General features: G+C 58.1%; 1 protein-coding gene and 1 long non-coding RNA gene across 2 annotated transcripts in view; one reads left to right on the top strand and one right to left on the bottom strand.

Annotated features, from left to right (window-relative positions):
* Positions 1-4934: 4934 nt before the first annotated feature.
* LOC138847445 (uncharacterized) lies at positions 4935-15828 on the bottom strand. The gene is made up of 4 exons (XR_011385283.1): positions 15682-15828; positions 8501-8592; positions 7441-7643; positions 4935-5320 (listed from the first exon to the last, which is right to left on the bottom strand). It is a non-coding gene; the product is annotated as an uncharacterized lncRNA (long non-coding RNA).
* Positions 15829-15866: 38 nt separating this feature from the next.
* RBM19 (RNA binding motif protein 19) overlaps positions 15867-22097 on the top strand; it is a 110660-nt gene continuing 104429 nt past the window's right edge. Inside the window, exons 1-6 of the mRNA XM_070066254.1 lie at positions 15867-15999; positions 19114-19296; positions 20439-20558; positions 20677-20712; positions 20950-21142; positions 21560-21834. Of these exons, the coding sequence (XP_069922355.1) occupies positions 15964-15999; positions 19114-19296; positions 20439-20558; positions 20677-20712; positions 20950-21142; positions 21560-21834 (843 nt within the window). The 5' untranslated portion in view covers positions 15867-15963. The remainder of the gene's footprint in view (positions 16000-19113; positions 19297-20438; positions 20559-20676; positions 20713-20949; positions 21143-21559; positions 21835-22097) is intronic.

The raw sequence follows: 22097 nt of genomic DNA, 5'->3' as shown, positions 1-22097 counted from the left end.
CCCTCTCTCCTCCCTCTCTCCCTCTGTCTCCCTCTCTCCCTCTCTGTCTGTCTCCCTCTCTCCCTCTCTCTCTCTCTGTCTCCCTCTCTGTCTCTGCCTCTCTGCAACTCTGCCTTTCAAACAAAAAAATAAATATTAAAAAAATTATGCCTCTGCCACTTTCCAGCTCTGTGGTCTCAGACAAGGATTCAACCTCTCTGGGTCTGACTTTCTTCATCTACAAAGTAGGCACAGGGGCCGGCATTGGGCACAGCTGGTTAAGCTGCTGCTGGATACACCCACATCCCATACCAGAGCACCAGCTCGAGTCCCGACTCCTCCACGTCCATTCAGCCCCCGACAATGTGCCTGGTAGGCAGCAGATGATGGTTCAAGTGCTTGGGCCCCATCACTCATGGGGGAGTCCTGGATGGAGTTCTGGGCTCCTGGCTTTGGCCTGACCCAGCCCTAGTTGTCTCTCCCTCTCCCGCTCTCTCTGCCATTCTGTCTTTCAAAAGAAATAGATAAATCCTTCTTTAAAATAAAGTAGGCAAAATTATAGTTCTTGAAACCAGTAGTTTGCATATAAGCCAATGACACCATGCATCTAAAGTGCAGAGTTCTACATGTTTGAATGAGTAAATATTTGGGCTCTGCCTCTGAGAAAGGCAGATAGCATTGTAATTAAAATGTTACATTATAATTTGTAATGTGCAGGTCACATTGTAACATTGTGATTAAAATGTCACTGGGCAATATGTACAGGTTGCCTTCTAACATTGTGGCTTGCATGTTACAATGGATTCCACAATGTAGCAATTATTGTGTCCAGCTGTGATTACAATGTTAGAATGTAATTTGTATCATGCAAGTTACAAGTTAAGCATCCTAATTACATCATTACTGCTGGTGCCTCCGCTGTCAAGCTATGTGGCCACAGGTGAAATTACTCCTTCCTGAGCCTCGGTGTCTTATCTGTGAAATGGAAATCATAGATGTATCTTCCTAATAAGAATGTCCATATGAAAATTAGCCAAGGCAGGACTTTTAAGTGCTAAGAACAGAGTATATGGCTGGTGCCGCAGCTCACTAGGCTAATCCTCCACCTGCAGCGCCGGCACAGGTTCTAGTCCCAGTCGGGGCGCCGAATTCTGTCCTGGTTGCTCCTCTTCCAGTCCAGCTCTCTGCTGTGGCCCGGGAAGGCAGTGGAGGATGGCCCAAGTGCTTGGGCTCCTGCACCCGCATGGGAGACCAGGAGGAAGCACCTGGCTCCTGGCTTCAGATCGGCACAGCATTGGCCGTAGCAGCCATTTGGGGGATGAACCAATGGAAGGAAGACCTTTCTCTCTGTCTCTCTCTCTCTCTAACTCTGCCTGTCAAAAAAAAAAAAAAAAAAAAAAGAGTACATGGTGCACACTGCAGAAACTCGCCCTCGTCACCACCCTGATCAGCACTGTCACTGGCAAGCACGGCCCCCGCCTCTCGGAGCAGATTCTTATCCTGAAAGTGTCATGAAGACGATAAAGAAGAAAACCTTTCCTGCCTCACCCGCTGAGCAGGACAGGAAGTGAGCCCTGCCAGTGGGTGCAGCTTTCCCTCAGCTGCCCCAGCCTGGCGTGCAGGGAGCTCTCTCCCACCCAGCAATTCGGGCATAGCATTGGCTGTGGCCCTGTCCCTCCTCCTTGAGGTCCAGTGGGCTTCACGTGAGCGTGGGCCGGGAGGGAAGCTGCGATTCCATTGCACAGGAGCCGCCAGCTGGAGGAGGTGTTCCCAGGACAGCTCCAAAACCCTGGCACCCACACACGGGGAGCCCCCACCCTGCATCCCTCTCTCCCCACTGCCAGTTCTCTGGACAGCTGTGCCAGCCTCTGCCATGGTCTCCCCATACAAGAAAAGACCCCAATACCCACACTTGTCTCCTTCATCCAGAGGATCCTGAGTTTGTGCAGAGGTAGCACCAGTCCTGTCTGAAAACTACATTTCCCAGCATTCCTCGCACCCAGAGAGAGTCACATGACTTGTTTCCAGCCAATGGTGAGTAGGTGTCAGCTACTGGAAGAGAGGCCTGGGAAGGACCTGAGAGGTATCTGTGGGCAAGGGTGTTTGCCCCGCCCCTCTCCCTCTCCATCCAGGATGTGGACAGGATGGCTGGAGCTACCTGGTTCTCTGTTATTGCTCTTTCGTTTTTGGCAACTATGCCCTGGAGACCGGAACAGAGAAGGGGAGAGTTCGGGGCATGTGGTTGTGCAGCTAAACCACAGCTTTGAAATCTTTTTTCAAAGTTCTAAATAAGTCTTGGTTGCCAGGGTTAGCCAGCCTTTCATCTTCCCTGTTAGAAACGGCAGCGCCCTCCGCTCCCTCGGAGCTCCTGTGCAGGTGTGGTTACTTCCCTCCGCGAGCGCCAAGAAATGGAACTCCCGGCGGGAAGACTCCTGATGTGGTTTCCAAACAATGATGCCAGAAAAGCACGCCTCTCGCTCTCACCGATGCCGGTTATAATTTCAAAAAAAAAAAAAAAAAAATTGCCAAATGGAAAACCAGAATCATTATGTTGAGTCTTCTCCATTTCAGCTTGCACAGAGCAGCGTCGGGCTTGTGGACAGAGTCGGGGGGCAGAGCCCAGAGACACTGCTGGGCATCCTCAGAGCGAGGGGCTGGATTCCCTGGCCCCAAAGGCCCACAGTGCTGAGGCCAGGAGCCCCTCCTCCAGGTCAGCGCAGCAGTTCCGCCCAACCTGGGGCTCCTCCATCAGCTCCCCAGTCCAGGGCTGCTCCCTCCCGACCCCCTTCCTTCCCTGTCTGCATCCCAGGTGTCATCTCCTCCTGCTCCCCTCCCCTTCAACCTGTTCAGTGCCCTGCCGAGTTCATTACCACAAGCCCAGCACGCCCTAGACCCTATGATGACCGCAAGAGGCTCCTTGTCATGGACCAATCAAAGTTACCTGTGTAGCTTGGCATTTGGGTGTCCCTTAGTGGGAAGTGCCAGCTGCTGACATGACATGATGACAAGGGATGGCCTGAAACATCTCTTCCCTCCTAGGCTTGTGTGTGCACCGCTGGGTGGGACCCGCAGCTCTCTGGGCAGAGCCCTTGCATGGTGACACCCGTGGGGTTAGTCCTGAGATCAGCCAGCATGGGCAGCCGTAAGAGCGAGTGACTAAACGGCGGACAATTATTTTCTCACAGTTCTGGAGCCTGGGGGTGGCGGGCGGTGGGGGTGTCCAAGACGGAGGTGCCGTCAGGGCTGGTTTCTGGTGAGGCCTCGCCTCGTGGCTTGCAGATGGCCACCTCCTCACTGTGTCCTCCCAAGGCCTTTCTTTGTGGGCAGAGACAGGGAGGGAGGGGAGGAGAAGGCGCAATCCGCTGTCCCTACCTCTTAGAAGGACAGCAGTCCTCTTGGATGAGCCCCACCCTCAGGATCTCCCCCTCACCCCCCACCCCCACCAATGCCTCCTCAGAGGCCCCACCTGCCAATGCAGTCCCACTGGGAGACAGGGCTTCAATACAGGAGCCACACCCCCACGCTCTACCCAGTTCCATGACGCTGGGGCACATCCTTAGGAAAAATGGGCATGTTCCCTCGTGAAGGGAAAATAAAAAGAGCAGTGTCCACACTTCCAAAGCTTCCAGTACTCTCCCTTCCTGTCTGCGAGCACCCTGGAGGTGCAGAGGATGTGGGGAACAGCAGGAGCGTGGCACTGAGGGCTCCAGCCACAAGGGACAGGAGCAGAAAGAGGGTGGCAAGGCGGCTTTTCCCCCAGCTCCCAAGGGTCCCAGATGGAAGGAAATGGGAGCCGGGGAATTGCAGCCCCCTTCCCATTAGAATTGATGGGAATTGAATCAAGTTGTTTTCAAGTTCATAGGAGCTCAAAACTCAACCTAATTAAAAAAAAAAGGTACCTATGACTATGACCCCCCCCCCAAAAGAAAAAGCATTATTTTTAATTTTTAAAGACTTATTTATTTATTTGAAAGGCAGAGAGAATGTTGGGAAGAGAGAGAGAGAGAGAGCGCGCGCTTCTATCTGCTGGTTCATTCCCCAAGTGGCCACAGCAGCCCGGGCTGGTCCACACCCAAGCCAGCAGCCTGGGTCTCCCATTTGGGTAGCAAGGACTCAAGTACTCAGGCCATCTGCTGCTGCTTTCTCAGGCACATTAGCTGGGAGCTGGATTGAAAATGAGCAGCCATGGAGTCAGCACCGGGTTCTAGTCCCTGTTGCTCCTCTTCTTCTCTGCTGTGGCCCGGGAGTGCAGTGGAGGATGGCCCAAGTGCTTGGGCCCTGCACCCGCATGGGAGCCCAGGAGGAAGCACCTGGCTCCTGGCTTCGGATTGGCATAGCTCCGGCCGTAGCAGCCATTTAGGGGGTGAACCAACAGGAGGAAGACCTTGCTCTCTCTCTCTCACTCACTGTCTAACTCTGTCAAATGGAAGGAAGGAAGGAAGGAAGGAAGGGAGGGAGGGAGGGAGGAGGGGGAGGGGGGAGGAGGGGGAAGAAGGGGAGGGGAGGAATAAGGAAATGGAGCAGCCGGGACTCAAACTGGAGCTCCAGTATGGGATAACGGCATTGCAGGCGGCAGCTCAGCTCACGGCACCGCAATGTCAGCCCAAGCAGCACTTTTTTAAAGTGCTTTTCCAGTGGAAAGGAAAATCTCATGGGGCCACGAGGAGGCGTGGCAGCTGAGACTCCCTCCGTTCCCTGTCCAGGATTCACCTCCCTCCCACCTCTTACAACCAACACACCAAGCAGTTTCCTTTTACAAACACACAGCCAAGTCCATTGCTTCTCAACTCCCCAAATGCTCTGCTGAACAGGAGCCCATCTGACGTTCACCGTCACAGCCAGGAGACAGGTGCAGCACGTGCGGTGTCCCCGAGACAGCCGCACCCACGCACAGTGCCCATTCACCCCACAGTGTGGTAGACACGCCCTGCCCCACCCTGCGAGAGGCCAGATGCGGGTCCCTGCCCTGGGGCCCGGTGGGGCTGGGGCAGCTCTGACAGCAGGGCGTGGCACAAGCGAGGCTTTGAGACTCTGAGGCGAGATCCACAAACCGATAGCGTCTCTGCCTGTGCATCCTGCTCACCCTCGGTGGCCGCTGTGCCATGAGGAAGCCCACGGGGGCTGTGCTAAGAAACCCCGGGGGAGAGCCCGGAGGCCCCAGGCCCCTCTGAGAGGTGTCTGGATTCTGAGCCCCGTGGATCCCGGGCTGTCGTAAAGGGATGTCTAGTACCGGCGGGCCTCGGGGTCGTTTGCCACGCGGCCTTCGAGGTCTGTAACACATTACCACATCCGCTCAGCTCACAGCAGCAGCTCATTCAGTTCCCTCTCGGTTCCAATGGCCCTGAGTGCAAGGACAAGGTGTGAGCAGGGCTCCCGGGGAGGAGCCGTCGCTTGCTCTCAGTCCCTGGTAGGGTGGCGAGCCTTGGCATTCCTGCCCTCGCAGCTGCATCCCTCCGACCTGTGCCTCTGTTGTCACCGTGTTTGTATCTCCTCTTTCTAAAGGACAGCAGCCCTGTGGGCTTAGGGTCCACCTTCCCCAGGATGAATCACCTGACCGTGACGACACCTACAAAGACCCCACCTTCAGATGGGGTCACGATCACTACCGGCGGTTGATTAGGGAGTCAGCACCTTTTTGGGGTTGAGGGGACAGGATTCAACCCCTAATAAACAGTCAAGGCAGGCATACCTTTTTTTTTTTTTTTTAACAGGCAGAGTGGAAAGTGAGAGAGAGGAGAGACAGAGAGAAAGGTCTTCCTTTTGCTGTTGGTTCACCCTCCAACGGCCGCTATGGCCAGTGCGCTGTGGCCGGCGCACCGCGCTGATCTGAAGCCAGGACCAGGTGCTTCTCCTGGTCTCCCATGGGGTGCAGGGCCCAAGCACCTGGGCCATCCTCCACTGCACTCCCTGGCCACAGCAGAGAGCTGGCCTGGAAGAGGGCAACCGGGACAGAATCCAGCGCCCCGACCGGGACTAGAACCCGGTGTGCCGGCACCGCAAGGTGGAGGATTAGACTAGTGAGCCGCAGCGCCGGCCAACATTCCATTTTGTAGATGAGCAAACTGAGGCTCAGAGATGTGGAGCGACTTCCCCAAGGTCACACAGCTGGCTAAGGGCAGAGACAGAGCAGGAACCCAGGCTTGAGTCTGGCGAGTGGCCTTCACGTCACCACTGTGCTCTCACTGGGGAGAAAGCTGGGCTGACGGCCCAGATCAGCTCAGAGAGATTAAGGACTGACCCTCACACCACACAGCTTCCAGCTTTAGTGGTTGGGCTTTGAACCCAGATACTGGGTGACCAAGCCACAGGCTCCTCTCACATGGGGCCAGGAGGGGGTGGTAGGGGCAGGGCGGGGGACAACCCCAGGCAGGTGCTTCCAAAGCAGAGGCCTTTATCTGCTCCCCAGCAGGTGCCGTGAGGGAAGCGCCCCCAGGGCACAGAAGCTACAGCGCCTTGTGGCGTGTGTAAGTGTCCTGGTTGACAGTGAGGACCATCTGCCCACATCGGGGGCTCTGTCCTCCAACTGCCACTTCCTGGTTGAGGTCCCTCGATGGGGAGGCACCAACAGGTGGTGAAAGACAGGGGGAGGGGCAGTGGGCCCCCAGGCCCAGCAGGCTCTGCCAGTGGCTGAGTCTCGCTGCCCTCGGTAGCCTCACCCCCTCTGCCTGCCGCTCAGTTTGTTTCCTGCAGCTGCGACCACAGACTTGATGATGCTGAAACCACACAGAAGTTCAGATGCTTGTGCGCCCCAGTGGAGTACCTGAGTTTAGGTCCCAGCTCCGGTTCCTGCTAATGCAGACCCTGGGAGGCAGCAGTGAGGGCTCAAGTAGCTGGGTCCCTGCCACCCACATGGGAAAACCAGGCTGAGTTAGCAGCTCCCGGTCTTGGCCTGGCCAAGTGCCAACCATTGAGGCATTTGGGAAGTGCACCAGTGGATGGAGTGTGCTTGCTCGCTTGCTTTCTCAAATAAGAAATAAATAAAGCAGCACAAGTTGGCTTCTTTCACACTTCTGGAAGCCAGAACCCCAACAGTAGTTTCCTGGGCTGCAGCTGAGCAGTCCGCAGGGCCTTGCTGCCCCGGAGACCCTGGGGAAGAGGCCGCCCCTGCCTCTTGCGCCCCTCGGCTTGTGCTCCAGTCTTGCAGGTCAGCATCTTCCAGCTAGCCTCTGTCTGCTCTGTCTTCACGTGGGCACTGCCTCTGTGGGTGTCGACCTCCCTCTTAGAAGGGCGCCTGGGATGGCATTCAGGGCCCGGCCACAGAACCAGGGATAAGCTGGCATCTCTGGACCCTTCATACCTTCAGGCCTCCCGCCCCTGTGTGGCTGCTCCCTGCCTGGGCACCCCCGGCCACCTGCCCAGCCAGATCTCTCCCTCTTGCTGTCTGCATTTAGACACGCTTCCCGAACCCTCCTTGACCTTCTTCTGGGTTTGAATCTTATTTCTGCACAATTATTTACCCACCAGCGATAGCCAGGCACTGCGCTGAGCAGGGGTCTTTCAGGTCTGTCTGCCATTGTCCACTCAGCCAGGCTGGGCAGCCACCCGTCATGTCATGAAACTCCCCTCCGCAGAGGCCGCCTCGCCAAGGTTGCCCGGTCGGTTCTGCAGCTCTGCCTGGATGTATCTGTGATCCTCTGGCGTCCCTTGCTGGCAAGTCCTTAGAACTGCAGGTAACTTTTCTAAGTCACAAAGATCTACTGAGTCCAGATGCCTCTGGCCCAACAAGCAAAAGGGAACAGGGTGCAGGCGCTGAGCACCCAGAGGCAACCGTCTGGAACCAGCCAACAGGCACTGCTGTGATTTTGTTGTGGCTTGGGTGGGCCCTTTAAGAGGTGGGGTTTTGCACAAGGTGATGAGGTCATGGGAAGGTGCCCTGGGAAGGGATTGATGTAGCTCTCTGGAGACTGGGCCCCTGCCTCGCTCTGGCTCCCCTGCGGCACTTTGCACTCCAGAGGCAGAACGGACGGAGCTCTCTGACCCTGGACTTGCAGCCTCCCAAACTGTGAGATCAGTCCGGCTCAGCTCTGTGTCCAGCCCGGCCCAGGCCACGAGCGGCTTCTGGGGATAGGGCTGGGGGCTCTGACTGCTGCACCCATGACCTCCTGGCTGAGCGCCCTCTGATAAGTCACTTCCCCTCCCTGGGAGTCAGTTTATCATCTTTGTTTCACCATCACTGAGATACTGTGAGGACCACAGGTGCTATTGCAGCTTAACCAGCCCCTGGAGCATCCAAATATGATCCTGCTGTTCCCGCTTTTGGCACTAGACCCACCTGCGTGAATAGATAACCCTTAATCCTCACCACCACCCTGGAAGTGGGAACTATTGCTCCTGCTTCACAGATGAGGGGTGAGATTCAGAGGGGGTGGCTGACTTCCCCAAGGCCGCACAGCACAGAGTCAAGACTGGAGTCTGAAGCCAGGTCTCTCCACCCTGTGTGCCCAGACTCTTCCAAGGGCTCCAGCTGTGTTTTTTTTTTTTTTTTTTTTTTTTTTTTTTTTTTTTTTTTTGCAGAGCTCACCTTGGGTGTGGAGGAGACAGGAGGTTGGGTAGAAGAAAGTCCAGGAGGAGCAAGAGGTCACGGAGTTGGGGTTGGCTGCAGACTTTTCTCATCTGGAAGTAGAGAAATTAGACCAAATTTAGAGAAGCTTAGTGCCCTGCTGCTTCCCCAGGGGCAATAGCAGGGAGCAGGACCAGAAGTGGAGCAGCCGGACTTAAACTGGTGTGCCCGCATGGCATGCCAGTGTCGCCAGTAGCGGCTCTACCTGCTACGCCACAGCGCTGGCCTCGGACCTTGATGATTCTGAGGGAGAAGGCGGCACCTGCACACAGCACAGCTGAACAATTTTCAATTTACACCCACCCCAGCCCGCATCACCCTGCCGCGGCCCCTCGCTCAGCATCACTGCCATCCCCGATGAAAGAGGTTCAAGAGTGTGCAGCCTCTGTGCCCAGGATGAGACCCTGTCAGCTCGTCCTCTTGGAATTTAGCTTTTCTGTAGCTGTGGGCTGTTTGATGAGTGATCTGTGATTTCTGCTGTTTCCAGGTGGACAGTCTGGTTCACTGCCTAGAGCAGGAGGGGCCCACCTCGCGGATGTTCAGCCCCCAGCAGGGCCCAGCAGGCCAGGCTTAGCAGCCGTCTGCCTCAGGGTAAGTCTCCTGGTCTCGGGGCAGGTGCAGCTGAGGCTGGCGCACACCTGCTCTCCCGTCTCAAGTTACCCAGGCACCTGCACCCCAGAGGTGCCTCTGCAATTGCCTCGGACCGAGGGCTGCTCTTTTAGGGTAATAGGTAGTGGACAGTGGAACCACGTTGGTGACGACTCCCCAGGGAGACCCGCTCGGCACCCTCATGCTGCCTCCCCCTCCAGAGCCGTGGAGGTGATGCAGGTAGGAGGGGGCCTGAGCTTCAGCCTGGCCTTTGTCTCTTCTGTCTGATCTTTTTTCTTTTTAAAGATTTTATTTATTTATTTGAGAGGTAGAGTTACAGATAGTGAGAGGGAGAGACAGAGAGGTCTTCCTTCAGTTGGTTCACCCCCCAAATGGCCTCAATGGCCGGAGCTGTGCCAATCCAAAGCCAGGAGCCAGGAGCTTCTTCCTGGTCTCCCACATGGGTGCAGGAGCCCAAGGACTTGGGCCATCTTCCACTGCACTCCCAGGCCACAGCAGAGAGCTGGATCGGAAGAGGAGCTGCCGGGATAGAACCGGTGCCCACGTGGGATGCTGGCACCGCAGGCGGAGGATTAACCTAGTGCGCCACAGCACCGGCCGCTTCTACGTGATCTTGCAAGTGCTTCCTTCTTGCAGGCCCTCTGCTCCCTATATATCTGTGAGTGAGAAAAAGGTGGGACCAGTGCTGTGTCGTAGCAGGTGAGGCTGCTGCCTGCAGTGCCTGCATGCCATATAGGCACCAGTTCGAGTCCCAGCTGCTCCACTTCCGATCCAACTCTGCTACGGCCTGGGAAAGCAGTAGGAGATGGCCCAAGTCCTTGGACCCCTTCACTCCTGTGGGAGACCCGGAAGAAGAAGCTCCAGGCTCCTGGCTTCGGGTCAGCCCAGCTTTGGCTATTGAGGCCATTTGGTGAGTGAACCAGCAGGTGGAGGACCGACCAACCTCCCTCCCTCTCACTCTCTCTCTCTCTCTGCCTCTGCCTCTGCCTCTCTGTAACTCTGTCTTTCAAATAAATAAATGAATCTTTGAAAAAAGAAAGAGAAGAAGGTGACTCCAGTGCCTGTGTCCACTTAAAAAAATCCCTAAAACTTACTGCTCCTGAGACTTTCCACACGCTGGTAAAAGTTTGTAGAAACCCAGAGATTGCTTATTAATAACAGGGAGAACTGGCAGGAGGAGCGATCCAAGTCTCCTTCTGCAGCAGACACCCCGTGCCTCCTGATACAGCGCATCCTGAAGGATGCATCGCTTCCGAGGTATTGCTGCAGAGATAAATAGAACAACACAGTGTGGAGTTGGCCATTACGGTAGCTTAGGAGCTACCTGGCAGCTGACCTACATCTGCCACAGCCTTCTTTTATCATTTTCTGGATACCTGCTTAAAAATATCTAACACAGAGTGTGGGCTTACAGAAAAGCTGGAGGTCACTGGTTCTCGCACACCCTGTGTCGCTGTGGGGCGCTTGCTGTGGTACCGGGGCAGCTCTGGCTCCTCACCACCCACACAGTCTCTGCTGCATTCAGACTTCCTGGGCTTCTCCCCTCTGGGGCATCGTCAGGGCATCATCGCGTTCGTGTTACACTGAGCAGCACGGTCCCTTGGCTGTGAGTTTCTCGCACATCCCTTGTTCCTGGTGACCTTGGCAGTCTTGCAGAGTGGCCAGGGGCTCCTCAGGATGCCCCTCAGTAAGAGTTGCTCTGAGGTTTCCCTGGGACTGGAGTAGGGCTCTGGACTCTGGGAACGTGACCACAGCAGAAAGCTTCGTCTGCACAAGGGCTGCACGGGGCTCGCGGTGTCGACCGTGACCTTGGTCACTGCCGAGGTCGTGCCCATCAGGTTGCTCCCTGATGAGATCCCTGGTTTCTTCCCTTCCCCTTCTGCAGTCCTGGGGAGGAAGTCACCAGGCACAGCCCCGGGCTGGGAGTCGGGCACGGCCCCACGGAGGGCCACTTCCAGCACTAGGAACTCTGCGTAGGACAGGTGTTTATCCTTCCGCACTTGCTCATGTGTTCATGACCTGTTTCTGTATCCATGGACTCCTGGATGTTTACTTTACACCAGGGGTTACGGTGCACTGCAACACCATGTCCCAACTTTGCACACAGGAAGCTCTTTCGTTTTGGTGTCTGTCCCTTCAGCCCCTCCTGACCTGGTGTGACGAGATGCCCCAGGTCTGTGGTGTGTGCTCCCTGGCCCAGCCTAGAAAGAGTGTCTCTCTAAGGAGCCCTGACTCCTTTTGTTCCTGTAACACAGATGAATGGATTTGAAAGGCAGAGTTATGGAGCAAGAGCGAGAGCGAGAGAAAGAGGGCGGTCTTCCATCTGCAGGGTCACTCCCCAAATGCCCACAGCAGCCAGGGCTGGGCCAGGCCAAAGCCAGGAGCCAAGAACTCCATCTGGGCCTCCCACGTGGGCAGTGGGGGCCCAATCATTTGAGCCGTCACCGGCTGCCCCCCAGAGTGTGCATTAGCAGGAAGCCTGATTGGAAGCTGAGACAGAACTTGATCCCAGGCACGTGGGTATGAGATGTGTGGGTCCCAAGCGACTGCTGGACCTGCTGCACCACTACGCCCGCCCCCTCCCACCCCTCCCATCCCAGTTCCTTTTATTCAAGAGTGGATTCAAAATCAGTTTGGGGCACCGCCTCCTCCTTCTCAATATTATCAATATCTCTCTCCTCCTCCCTGATATTCTGTGCATTGTTCTCCCAGTTTCCCACCGAGGGACATTTAAACTGTTGCCAATTTGTTACAAGTACCCATGTGTCCAGGTGTTTCCACGTGGGCTGACATGTCCGCATCGGTGAACTTCCACCTCATTCTTTGGGGCATGGAGCAGAGCTGATTTATGGAGGAAACCAAGAGTTCAGCTTCCTGTCCTTGCTTCATCCTCTTCCAGAACTTTCTAGAATCTTCCAGACACACACACACACAACTGGCCTATCCCTCAGAGGCCAGACACGATGTCTCACAGCCCAGGCACCTCCGTGCAGGCACTGTGGCTGGCGCTGACTCTGACTTGCTTGGTAGGTTGTTTTTAATTCCCAGGCGTCATCAGAGAGGCCAGCCCAGTGGGGTCCAGGTGGCCTGGAGAATATTTACTGGGAGGGACAGGGAGGCAGGAAGAGTAATAACCAAGTTACAACGTGGGCTGCTTAGGAAACACAGGGGGCACCCAGCCCTGGCTGTCCAGCCTGCCCTGACATGTGGTGGCCACATTTCCCGGGCTCAGCGCCGGGCGGTGCGGATTCCCAAAGGGCACTCGTCCTCTTTCAATGCCTTTCAAACACCTCCTGGTTTGTGGATTTCCTTAGGGAAGGCTATGCTGAGTTGTAGGTTTTATTAAAGGCAGTTCATTAAAAAATAAAGTAACGGTATATGGAGGCAGGACTGGTCGGGTCACCTCCACGCGCCCTCTGATTAAGGGTAGCGCCCCGAGCGCCTCATGAAGCCTGCGCTGGCCCATCCCAGCGGGCTGGGCGTGCAGACAAAAGGGCCTGAGGTCGTTTCATGACTGACCCTTCCGTAAACCTTGATGGGAGGGGTGGATGACCGTAAAACACGGTAATCCCTTAAGCCGTCTGCTCAAGGACTTAGGGCATCGTCAAATACATTAGCAAAGATTATCTGAAAGGCAGAGCAAGAGAGGGGGAGAAAGAGAGAGGGAGATGCAGATTCAGCTGCTGGTTCACTCCCCAAGTACCCACAACACCAGTGATGGGCCAGGAGCCAGGAACTCCATCTGGGTCTCCGACACGGATGGCGGAGGCTCAAGCACTTGGATCACCTTCCACTCCCATCCCAGGCACATCAGTAGGGACTGAAACTGGCTCTCTGGCGGGACCTGTGGCCTCACACGTGGTGGCTTCACCCCTGCACCACAACACCCACTCCTCTTTTTTTTTTTTTTTTTTTTTTTTTTTTTTTTTTAGCTGGTATGCAATTACTGTACATGTTTGTAGGGTTCAGAGGGACATTTCAAGGCATGTGTAGCTCAGGTAAAGATCCAATGAGCTGAGATACCATCAGCTGGCATGCTGATTGCTTCCTGGTGTTCCAGCAGCTATTTTGAAACATACAATTCATTGTAGTCAACCACAGTTAATGTGGGTGCATTTGTGAGAGTCGTGTGTGTTTGATTTGAAAGAGAGAGACTGAGAGCCAGAGATGGAGAGAGATCTTCCACCCACACGAATGCCTGCCGTGGCTGGGAAGTCAGGAGCCCAGACCCAGTCCAGATCTCCTATGTGGGCGGCAGGGACCCAGGAACCCGAGCCGTTACTGCTGCCTTGCAGGGTGCACAGGAGCAGGAAGCTGGATCAGAAGCAGAGCCACTTCCATATGGGATGCGGGTGCCCCACGCAGCGGCTTACCTGCCGAGCCCAATGCCCACCCCATGCATGTGTCTTCTGTGTGAGACATCTGCACAAAACAACACTGCACAAGGGTGCGGTTGGACCTCCAGAACAGCCTACTGCGAGGCAACTGAATCCCCATGTGGTAGAGAGGAAAGACGTCCCCTCCAAGAGCTGTATCCACACCCCGATCCCCAAACCTGGGAATGTGACCTCGTTGGGACAGAGACATTGCAGAGGTCATCAAGGACCTGGCTATGAGATCCTCCTGCATTTTGATTGAGCCCTAATGACAGCTGTCTAATAAGAGACAGGAGGAGACAGATTGGATGCTGACAGCAGAAGGGAGCAGAGGCAGGGCCTGGAGGGGTGTGGCCAGGGGCACAGGAGGCCTGGATCAGCAGGACAGCTCCTCCCCCGGCGCCTTTAGAGTGGACACCTGGACTTTGGGCTCCTGGGCTGCGGGGAACTGAGAGGAAGTGAGTGTCCGTGGCTCTGCGCCACTCTGCTGCTGCAGGTGGGCGGCAGCGCAGGAGGCAGCACACTACCACCTCGCTGTTCTGTGGGCCGAATCCGAAATCAGGACAGCCGCAGGGCTGCGCTCCCCAACCCTGCGGCGGGGGGCAAGGCGGGGGCTTCCGGGCCTCTCGCAGCTCCAGGGGCTCTGGGTATCTCTCGGCTTGTGGCTGCCTCTCCCCAGTCTCTGCCTGTGTCCTCACGTGCCCTGCTCCAAGGGGCTGCCTCCGCCGTTTGCGTTGTTTTTTGTTTTTAAAAATTACTTATTTGAAAGAGCTATGGAGAGAGAGAGAGGAAGAGAGAGAGAGAGAGGGAGGGAGAGAGAGAGAGAGAGAGAGAGAGAGATTGTCCATCGACTGGTTCACACCCCAGATGGCTGCAACAGCCAGGACTATGCTAGGCTAGACCCAGGAGCTTCTTCCAGGTCTCCCAGGTGGGTGGCAGGGGTCCAAGCACCTGGGTCATCTGCTGTTGCTTTTCCCAGGCCGTTAGCAGGGAGCTGGATCAGAAGTGGAGCAGGGGCTGGCGCTGTGGAACAGCAGGTAAAGCCTGCAGTGCCGGCATCCCATATGGGCACTGGTTCAAGTCCCAGCTGCTCCACTTCCACCAGCTCTCTGCCATGGCCTGGGAAAGCAGTAGAAGATGGCCCAAGTCCTTGGGCCCCTGCACCCACGTGGGAAACCCAGAAGAAGCTCCAGGCTCTTGCATTCGGATTGGTGCAGCTCTGGCCGTTGTGGCCATCTGGGGAGTGAACCAGTGGATGGAAGATCTCTCTCTGTCTCTACCGCTCTCTATAACTCTGTCTTTCAAAAATAAAATGAAATAAATCTTAAAAAAAAAAAAAGTGGAGCAGCTGGGGCTTGAACCTGTGCCCATATGGTACATGGTGGGTGTTGCAGGCGGGGGCTTGGCCTGCTGCCTCTCAACGCCAACCCCCTGTGTGCTTCTTGCAAGGACACTTTGCATTTAGGGTCCTGCTGCAGAGTGCAGGGTGACTCATTTCAAGATATTTAGTTAAACTGCAAAGACCCTTTCTTGAAAAAGGTCATGTTCAGGGCCAGGTTGTTGGCACAGGGCTTGAGACGCCCACATCCCATATCAGAGTTCCTGGGTTCCTGGCTCAGCTCCTGACTCCAGTTTCCTGCCAATTTGGACCCTGGGAGGCCACAGGCGATAGTGGGGTCCCTGCCACTCACATGGGAGACCTGGATTGAGTTCCTAGCTCCTGACTTCGGCCTGCCCCAACCCCAGCTGTTGCAGACATTTGCACCTGACGGGAGACCTCTGTGTGTCTGCCTTTCGTATCTATACATACCTGCAGGGCACTCACGCTGGGTGCGCACTGCAGGGCACGCGTGGCAGGGCCGGAGACCTGCCTCCCTGACAGCTACAGGACTCTGAGCAAGCTGCGTCCGCCTCGCCTCCCAGCTCACCTGCCTGCCAGGTGATGTCTGCTTCCTACACGCAGATCCTAACCTTCGCCCCAAATGCTCGCTGGTCCACGGACCAGGCAGGTCTAAACGGCCTAAACTTCTTTCCTAAACTTCAGTTTCCCCAGTTCCAAAGGGGACGCAAGGCTCCCTCATCCCGCCCCATTCTCGGGGCTTAGCACACAACAAGAAATCAAAATTGAAAATCTCAAAACGACTCCTTCGCAGATACCTGGAAACAGCGCCCCCTGCCGCCTTCTCGGTCGCACCGGCATCTCCAGGAGCGGCCCAACAGCCTGCGCCTGCGCAGAAGGCAAGCGCTTAGGCCCGCCCTTTCGGGTGTGACTTCCTCGAGCAGCGCCGTGTGGCCGCGCCCACTTCCGGGTGGGCGGGCCTGGGCCACGTGATTTAGTTCCGGCTTGCCAAAGATGGCGGCGCCCAGAGTGGCGGCGTGAGAGTTGGAGGAGGCAGACGCGGTCGAGTCGTGCTGGGATCCCGGGAAGACCGTGCAAGCATGTCGCGGCTGATCGTGAAGAACCTCCCGAACGGGGTGAGGGCAGACCCCGGACTTGGGAGTCTGCAGTGGGGCCGGCTGGGCTCCGGGGTCCTGGGGGAGAGGAGTCTGGAGGAGGCTGCGGGGTGTTTGCTCTGGGGCAGGATCCTGGGCGGGAGCGAGGCATCGCGGCCGCTCGGGGTTCCACACCCGCGGTGGGCGCCCGATCCCCAGCGGCCAAGTTCCGGGCTGCGCAGCCTCGCGTCGGGTTGCGTTTGCGGTTGACCCGACTCTGCATGGCCGAGGGTCGGGGGTCGGGGGTCGCGCGGGCTGCGCCACCCACGGGGCGCTTACCCAGTCCGGGGGAGCCGGGACCCCACGGCCAGAGCGCAGCGCGGCACCGGCACGTGGTAGCGCCCGGGGGAAGCGGGATCCGTGAGCCGAGAAGCGTGGTTGGGTGGAGCCCCGCCCCCCACATTGGTGTGGCCCCCTGAGCCCACCCCCACTTGCAGAGGGCGCCCTGTGGGTGCTGTCTCAGTGCCTTCTGTCTGCACCCCCGGTAACCTCTCCACCTCTCTGGCTAGAAAGAAGGAAAAGCCATTTAGTTTCGTGATTGTGGCTTCTTAAAAGAAAATTCCTTTTTCCTCTTTGGTGGGAGGGACCCGGGATTCAAACGGTGCAGGAGCGTGTGTAAGGAGAAGCCGCGCCTTCGGCTGCCGCCTGCCCTCCATCCCCGCGGTGGCTAAGACGTGGCTAAGAGGTGGCTAAGACGCCTGCCTGTCGGGAAGCCAGGTGCAGGGTTCTGCGGGCAGCCAGAGGAGCGTGGTTCCCTGGTCCACTCGGGAATCTGGACAGGCTTCCTCCAGAGAGGGGAATGAGAGTGAGGAGGAGCCAGCGCGGTGTGGGTTATTCCTAGGACTCCTCAGAAGCGTCTCTGTGCCCAGGCAGTGTGTTCGCGGCTCCATTTCTTGCTCCGTTTGCCCCAGTGACCACGTGCCGAGCTGCACAACCCCAGGCTCTAACTTGAGTGCGCTAAGCTTCCCTGTCTTTACCGTGAACAGTGTGGGCCCACTCCCCGTATCTCTTGTGGGGTGAGGATTCCACCGTGGCTCCCTTCCTCGCTCTCCTAACTCTGCTTCCTTGGTATCTCAGTGTGGCCAACTCTTAGCATCGTTCGCTGTCCGTGAGTGATCAAAGCTGTAACAGTAGCAGCTGCTCCTTGCGGCTTGTAGCGCGTGCCTGGCGCTGTCCGGGGGCGGGAGGCGGGAGGCGGGTTCCGGCTTTACGCCCCTTTTAAAGGTGATAAACCGGCTGGCGCCGCGGCTCACTAGGCTAATCCTCCGCCTTGCGGCGCCGGCACACCGGATTCTGTCCCGGTTGCCCCTCTTCCAGGCCAGCTCTCTGCTGTGGCCAGGGAGTGCAGTGGAGGATGGCCCAAGTGCTTGGGCCCTGCACCCCATGGGAGACCAGGAGAAGCACCTGGCTCCTGGCTCCTGCCATCGGATCAGCGCGGTGCGCCGGCCGCCGCGGCCATTGGAGGGTGAACCAACGGCAAAGGAAGACCTTTCTCTCTGTTTATCTCACTGTCCACTCTGCCTGTCAAAATAAATAAATAAATAAATAAAAATTTGCAAGGACGTGATGGGCCTGGGGCCCGACACAGGGGCTGAGCTGAGTGATGAGGTTGCAGCACAGGCTGTCCTGGCCGCTGTGCCCTGCTGTCTCAGCGTACACATGCCTTTATCCTAATTATTCCCCGACACAGCAACTTGTGCTGCTGGGTGCTGGGTAGAGGTGGCTAAGGCGCCTGCCTGTCGGCAAGCAGGTGTGGGGTTCTGCGGGCAGCCAGAGGCGCGTGGTTCCCTGGGCCACCCGAGGAATCTGGACAGACTTCCCCTGGGGAGAGGAATGAGAGTGAGGAGGAGCCGGCCGGGGCGTGTCCGGGGAGGCCCCGCCCAGAGGGAACAAGTTGGAGCGCCCAGGCTGGGAGGTGCTGGCGAGTCCTGGGTTCAACTTCAGCTCCCTGGAAGGCGCAGGAGCGCCATGGTCGGGCTCGAGGGAGGTATGAATTCCTCTTTTATGCTTCTGAGCTGAGTCCCAGCTTGATCCTGTGGACTTCCCGGGAGGTCATGTATGCTCGAGGAACCCCATTTTCTCGTGTAGAATGTGGGTCAGAAGTCCTAACTCCTAGAGTGATTGTAGGATTTTGATGAGAGTGGTTATTACGAAGCTCCTCCAAGAAGACCTCCTACCTTCCTCCTGGGCTGGCGAGGCCTCTGGCTTCTTCATTTGCAGGCTTGTTGGGCTGTGTGTGGGGCGCTGAGTTCTCCCTCACCCCCGGACCATATTCATAAATCCCCCGTGGAGTCCCTGAGGGGTGAGGATGACGCGAGCCAGGAGCCAGTCCTCTGGAGCATGGGACGCGTTGATGGAGGTGTAACCAGCTCAGCATGCTGGTTTTCTCTGTTACCGTAACAAGTTACCCCAAATCCAGTGCGTAAACAACACAAAATCATTCTCTGACGGGCCTGGAGCCAGAAGTCCCAAGGTTGGGCATGCGCAGGGCTGCAGCCCCTCTGCAGGCTCCCGGGACGCAGCTTCCCCTGCAGGGCGTGGACAGGGCTGCAGCCCCTCTCGCCGAGTCAGCCTCTAGGGGCTGCCCGCCTGCCCTGGCCCACAGCCACACCCTCAGTTTTGGGCTTCTCTGCCCCTCCTCCGGCTCACCTGTGGTGACCCTGGGCCCGTGGAGAGTCGGCGCCCCACGCCAGGACCTCAGTCACGCCGTACCAGGTAGCCCGACTCCAGGAGTCGGGCAGTGGACGTCTCGGGGGCTCCATGTTCCTCCACCAAGTGAGCGATTGCAGATGTGGTTTGTCGCGTTCTTGCCTCCGCTCGCTTACTCTGGCGGGTACTTGCGGTGTCTCCTCTTCTGGTTGGCCTTGTCCTCACAGCAGCACCCTGGTTGGAAAGGTGGCGTTTGCAGCCTGTGTGCCTCAGTGTGCTCGTCTGTGAAGTGGGCACTTGCTCAAGGCACCCGACCGGGAAGTGCTGGAGCCAGGGCAGGGACGTGGCCTGACCAGGAAGGGCACTGCGCCCTGGAGGGCCCCGTGGCCGTGGGTTTCCCGCTCGGGGGTCCCCACCCGCGCCCTCCTCACGCCCCTCCTGTCGCAGATGAAGGAGGAGCGGTTCCGGCAGCTGTTCGAGGCTTTCGGCACGCTGACCGACTGCAGCCTCAAGTTCACCAAAGACGGCAAGTTCCGCAAGTTCGGCTTCATTGGCTTCAAATCCGAGGACGAGGCCCGGACGGCCCTGAACCACTTCAACAAGAGCTTTATCGACACCTCCCGGGTCGCGGTGAGTGCCTTGGGGAGTGGCGCTGTCCCCCGCCCCCTTCGGGCTGTGACGGCCCTGGGCTGCTGGCTGCTTCGGGCAGAAGGCCCACTGGGGGCTTGTTGAAACAGACCCCGGGGCCCAAGTCCGCGTGGTCCCAGGAGCTCTCGGGCACAGCCTGTGCTTTGGCAGGAGGCGGGCCACGCCTGGAACTGCAGGCCCGCGTCCTCAGTGAGCCCCCCTGCACACTGGGGACTGGGAGGAGAAACGTACACAGGGGACGCAGGGGGATCAGGTGCCCTCAGCGCTGTGGTGGGGCAGGACCAGGACTGTGAGAGCAGAGGAGCCTCTGCCCTGGCCAGGAAGGAGCCAGGAAAGCTTCCTGGAGGAAGAGGTCTCGGGCAGCACTCGCGTGCATTTGGGGACTTGGTAAAACGTCTCTAGCACTTTGCTGAGAAGGAGCAGCCAGGTGGCGGAGAGCCTGTGTCGCGTGATCATAGTCAGGCACACACGCCTTGACCTGTGTGAGGGTGGGTGGGCAGGGTCTAGGCACGGGGTCCTAACGATTCCCCTCTGGACGGCAGGAGTGGGGGTGTTTGCTTTGCTGCTATTGTTGGAGCACAGTTGTTATTACAGAAGCAGAACCGTTGTCAAAGCCTGCACAGAAGGGGTGTAGCCGTGGGGGGCAGCGTCAGGCCAGGCCCCCCGCGTCGTCTCACGGTGCCGGGGAGCTGCAGCCAGCAGGACCAGCAGCTCGTCTCAGGCCCCTGCACTCCTCCTCGTGTTCCCACCGCCCTGGAGTCGTTCTGCAGGGCCAGCGGAGCGGCCTCCCAGTCATCGGTGGGGCTTGCAGCCTCCACTCGGCTTTGCCCTGCGCAGACCCCGGCAGCACACACGGCCTGCGTCTTCTCGGGCAGTAGCGCGTCCCCGAGTACCAGACCTCACTGCGCTGCTGCCCGCAGCTGAGTTACAGCACCCGGCATGGGGATCCTGTCAGAGGTACCCATGCTGGTGACTTTGAAAAGAAAGCCGGGGTGGAAGAAAAGGAATTTGCTCCGTGCACTCTGCACGTCAGCGATGATTGCCCGTCTCCACAGCCCAGGCTCCCAGGCAGTGCTTAAATGCCTGGCAGCGGGGCAGTGTGACGGCCCGTCTTTCCCACGCAGGTGGAGTTCTGCAAGTCCTTTGGGGACCCGACGAAGCCCCGAGCCTGGAGCAAGCACACCCAGAAACCAAGCCAAGACAAGCTGCCTTCCCAGGAGCCGGCTCCCGCAGAAGCTAAGAGGGTGCGTAGGGACCCCAGCCCGAGCCCCCCAGTCCACACAGTGGTCTCCTGAGAGGTGGGGAGACCTGTCCAGGGGGGTCTCCAGGGTGTGACTCTGACCGCCCACCGTCTGCTTTCAGGACAAGAAGACAAAAGCCCCGAGTGGGCTGGGGAAGGTGAGTGTCCTGGCGCCCCGGGCGGGGCGGGGGTGGGGACTGTCCAGGAGGGGCGGGGGCTGGTGCAGGTCGCTGCTTGCCGCGTTCCTGGGCCTTCTGTGCCCCCTCGGCTGACCCTCAGTCAGGGCCACTCGGGATGGAGGGAGGTGAGCTTGGGGGCGCTCACCCTCCCAGGGGTTAGAAGCTGAGCCCCGCCTGAGCCTCCTCTCCCGTCCTCTGTGTCGCCACTGTCCCCAGCTGAAGGAAGATGCCGAGTTCCAGGAGTTCCTGTCAGTTCACCAGCGGCGGGCGCAGGCAGCCACGTGGGCCAACGACGCGCTGGGCGCGGAGCCCCTGAGAGCGCAGCGCAAGGCGGCCGATGACTACTTGAACTTCGACTCGGACTCAGGGCAGGAGAGTGAGGAGGACGGAGCCGGGGCGGACGTGGAAGGTGAGGGCCGTGTGTGTGAGTGCGTGTGCGTGCTGAGTGTTTGTGCGTGTACTGTATGTGCCCCGGGACCTGACGGACACCGGCTTAGGACATCCAAATACGCACAACAAAAGTCTGTTTCATAAAAACGCTGCAACAGAGATGACCAGAAGAAAAGGGATGGGCGGGGGCGGGGGTGGGGGTGGGCCAGGCTGGTGGCAGGGGCGGTGGCACAGGTGATAGCTGAACCGCAGCAGCTTTGCCATTGCCGTTGCACACAGCTTCTCAGGGAGTTGTGGGGCCCAGAGGCCTGGGGGTCCTGGCCGTTGAGGGTGTGGCCACTGAGGCCACTCACCAGGGGGTCCGTGGTGCCATCCAGCCCCCAACTCTCTGGCTTGCCCACAGCTGGCCCTGACCCCAGCCTTTGCCTTTTTGCAGAGGAGGAAGGTCCAGAGCCCAAGGCAGCTGCCCGCAAGGAGCTGTCGGACATGGACTACCTGAAATCCAAGGTGGTGAGGGCCGGCTCTGCCTCTTCTTCCTCTTCGGAGGAGGAGGAGAGTGAGGATGAAGCAGTCAACTGTGATGGAGGGAGTGAGCCTGAGGAAGAGGACCCCCCCACCGCTGCCACCCCCCAGGGAAGAGAGAGCGGGGGCGCCGGCCAGGAGCCAGGGGCCCAGCCTGGGCATCGGCGAGCCCCGGAGGCCAGAGCCCAGGTGTGTGCGGGTCAGGGCACTGTGGTGGCGGGGCGGGGTGGGGGGCTGCAGCCACCATTTTAGGAGGTCTCATGTGGTAGCCTTAGGGACTGCCGTGTGTCTCAGGAAAGCCGCGTGCCTACACAGCCCACCTGCCTTCCGGACTGCCAGCCGCGGGTGAGCTGGGCGGCGGCATGAGTGGGTGGTACTTTGTGCTCCTAGCAAGGCACGCGGCACGCTAACGTTGAGCCACGCCGACCGTCAGCAGTGATGGGTGCGGGCAA

This window comes from Oryctolagus cuniculus, chromosome 21, assembly GCF_964237555.1.
Source record: "Oryctolagus cuniculus chromosome 21, mOryCun1.1, whole genome shotgun sequence".
Classification (NCBI taxonomy): Eukaryota; Metazoa; Chordata; class Mammalia; order Lagomorpha; family Leporidae; genus Oryctolagus; species Oryctolagus cuniculus.
This window is presented reverse-complemented; position numbering and strand designations above follow the sequence as displayed.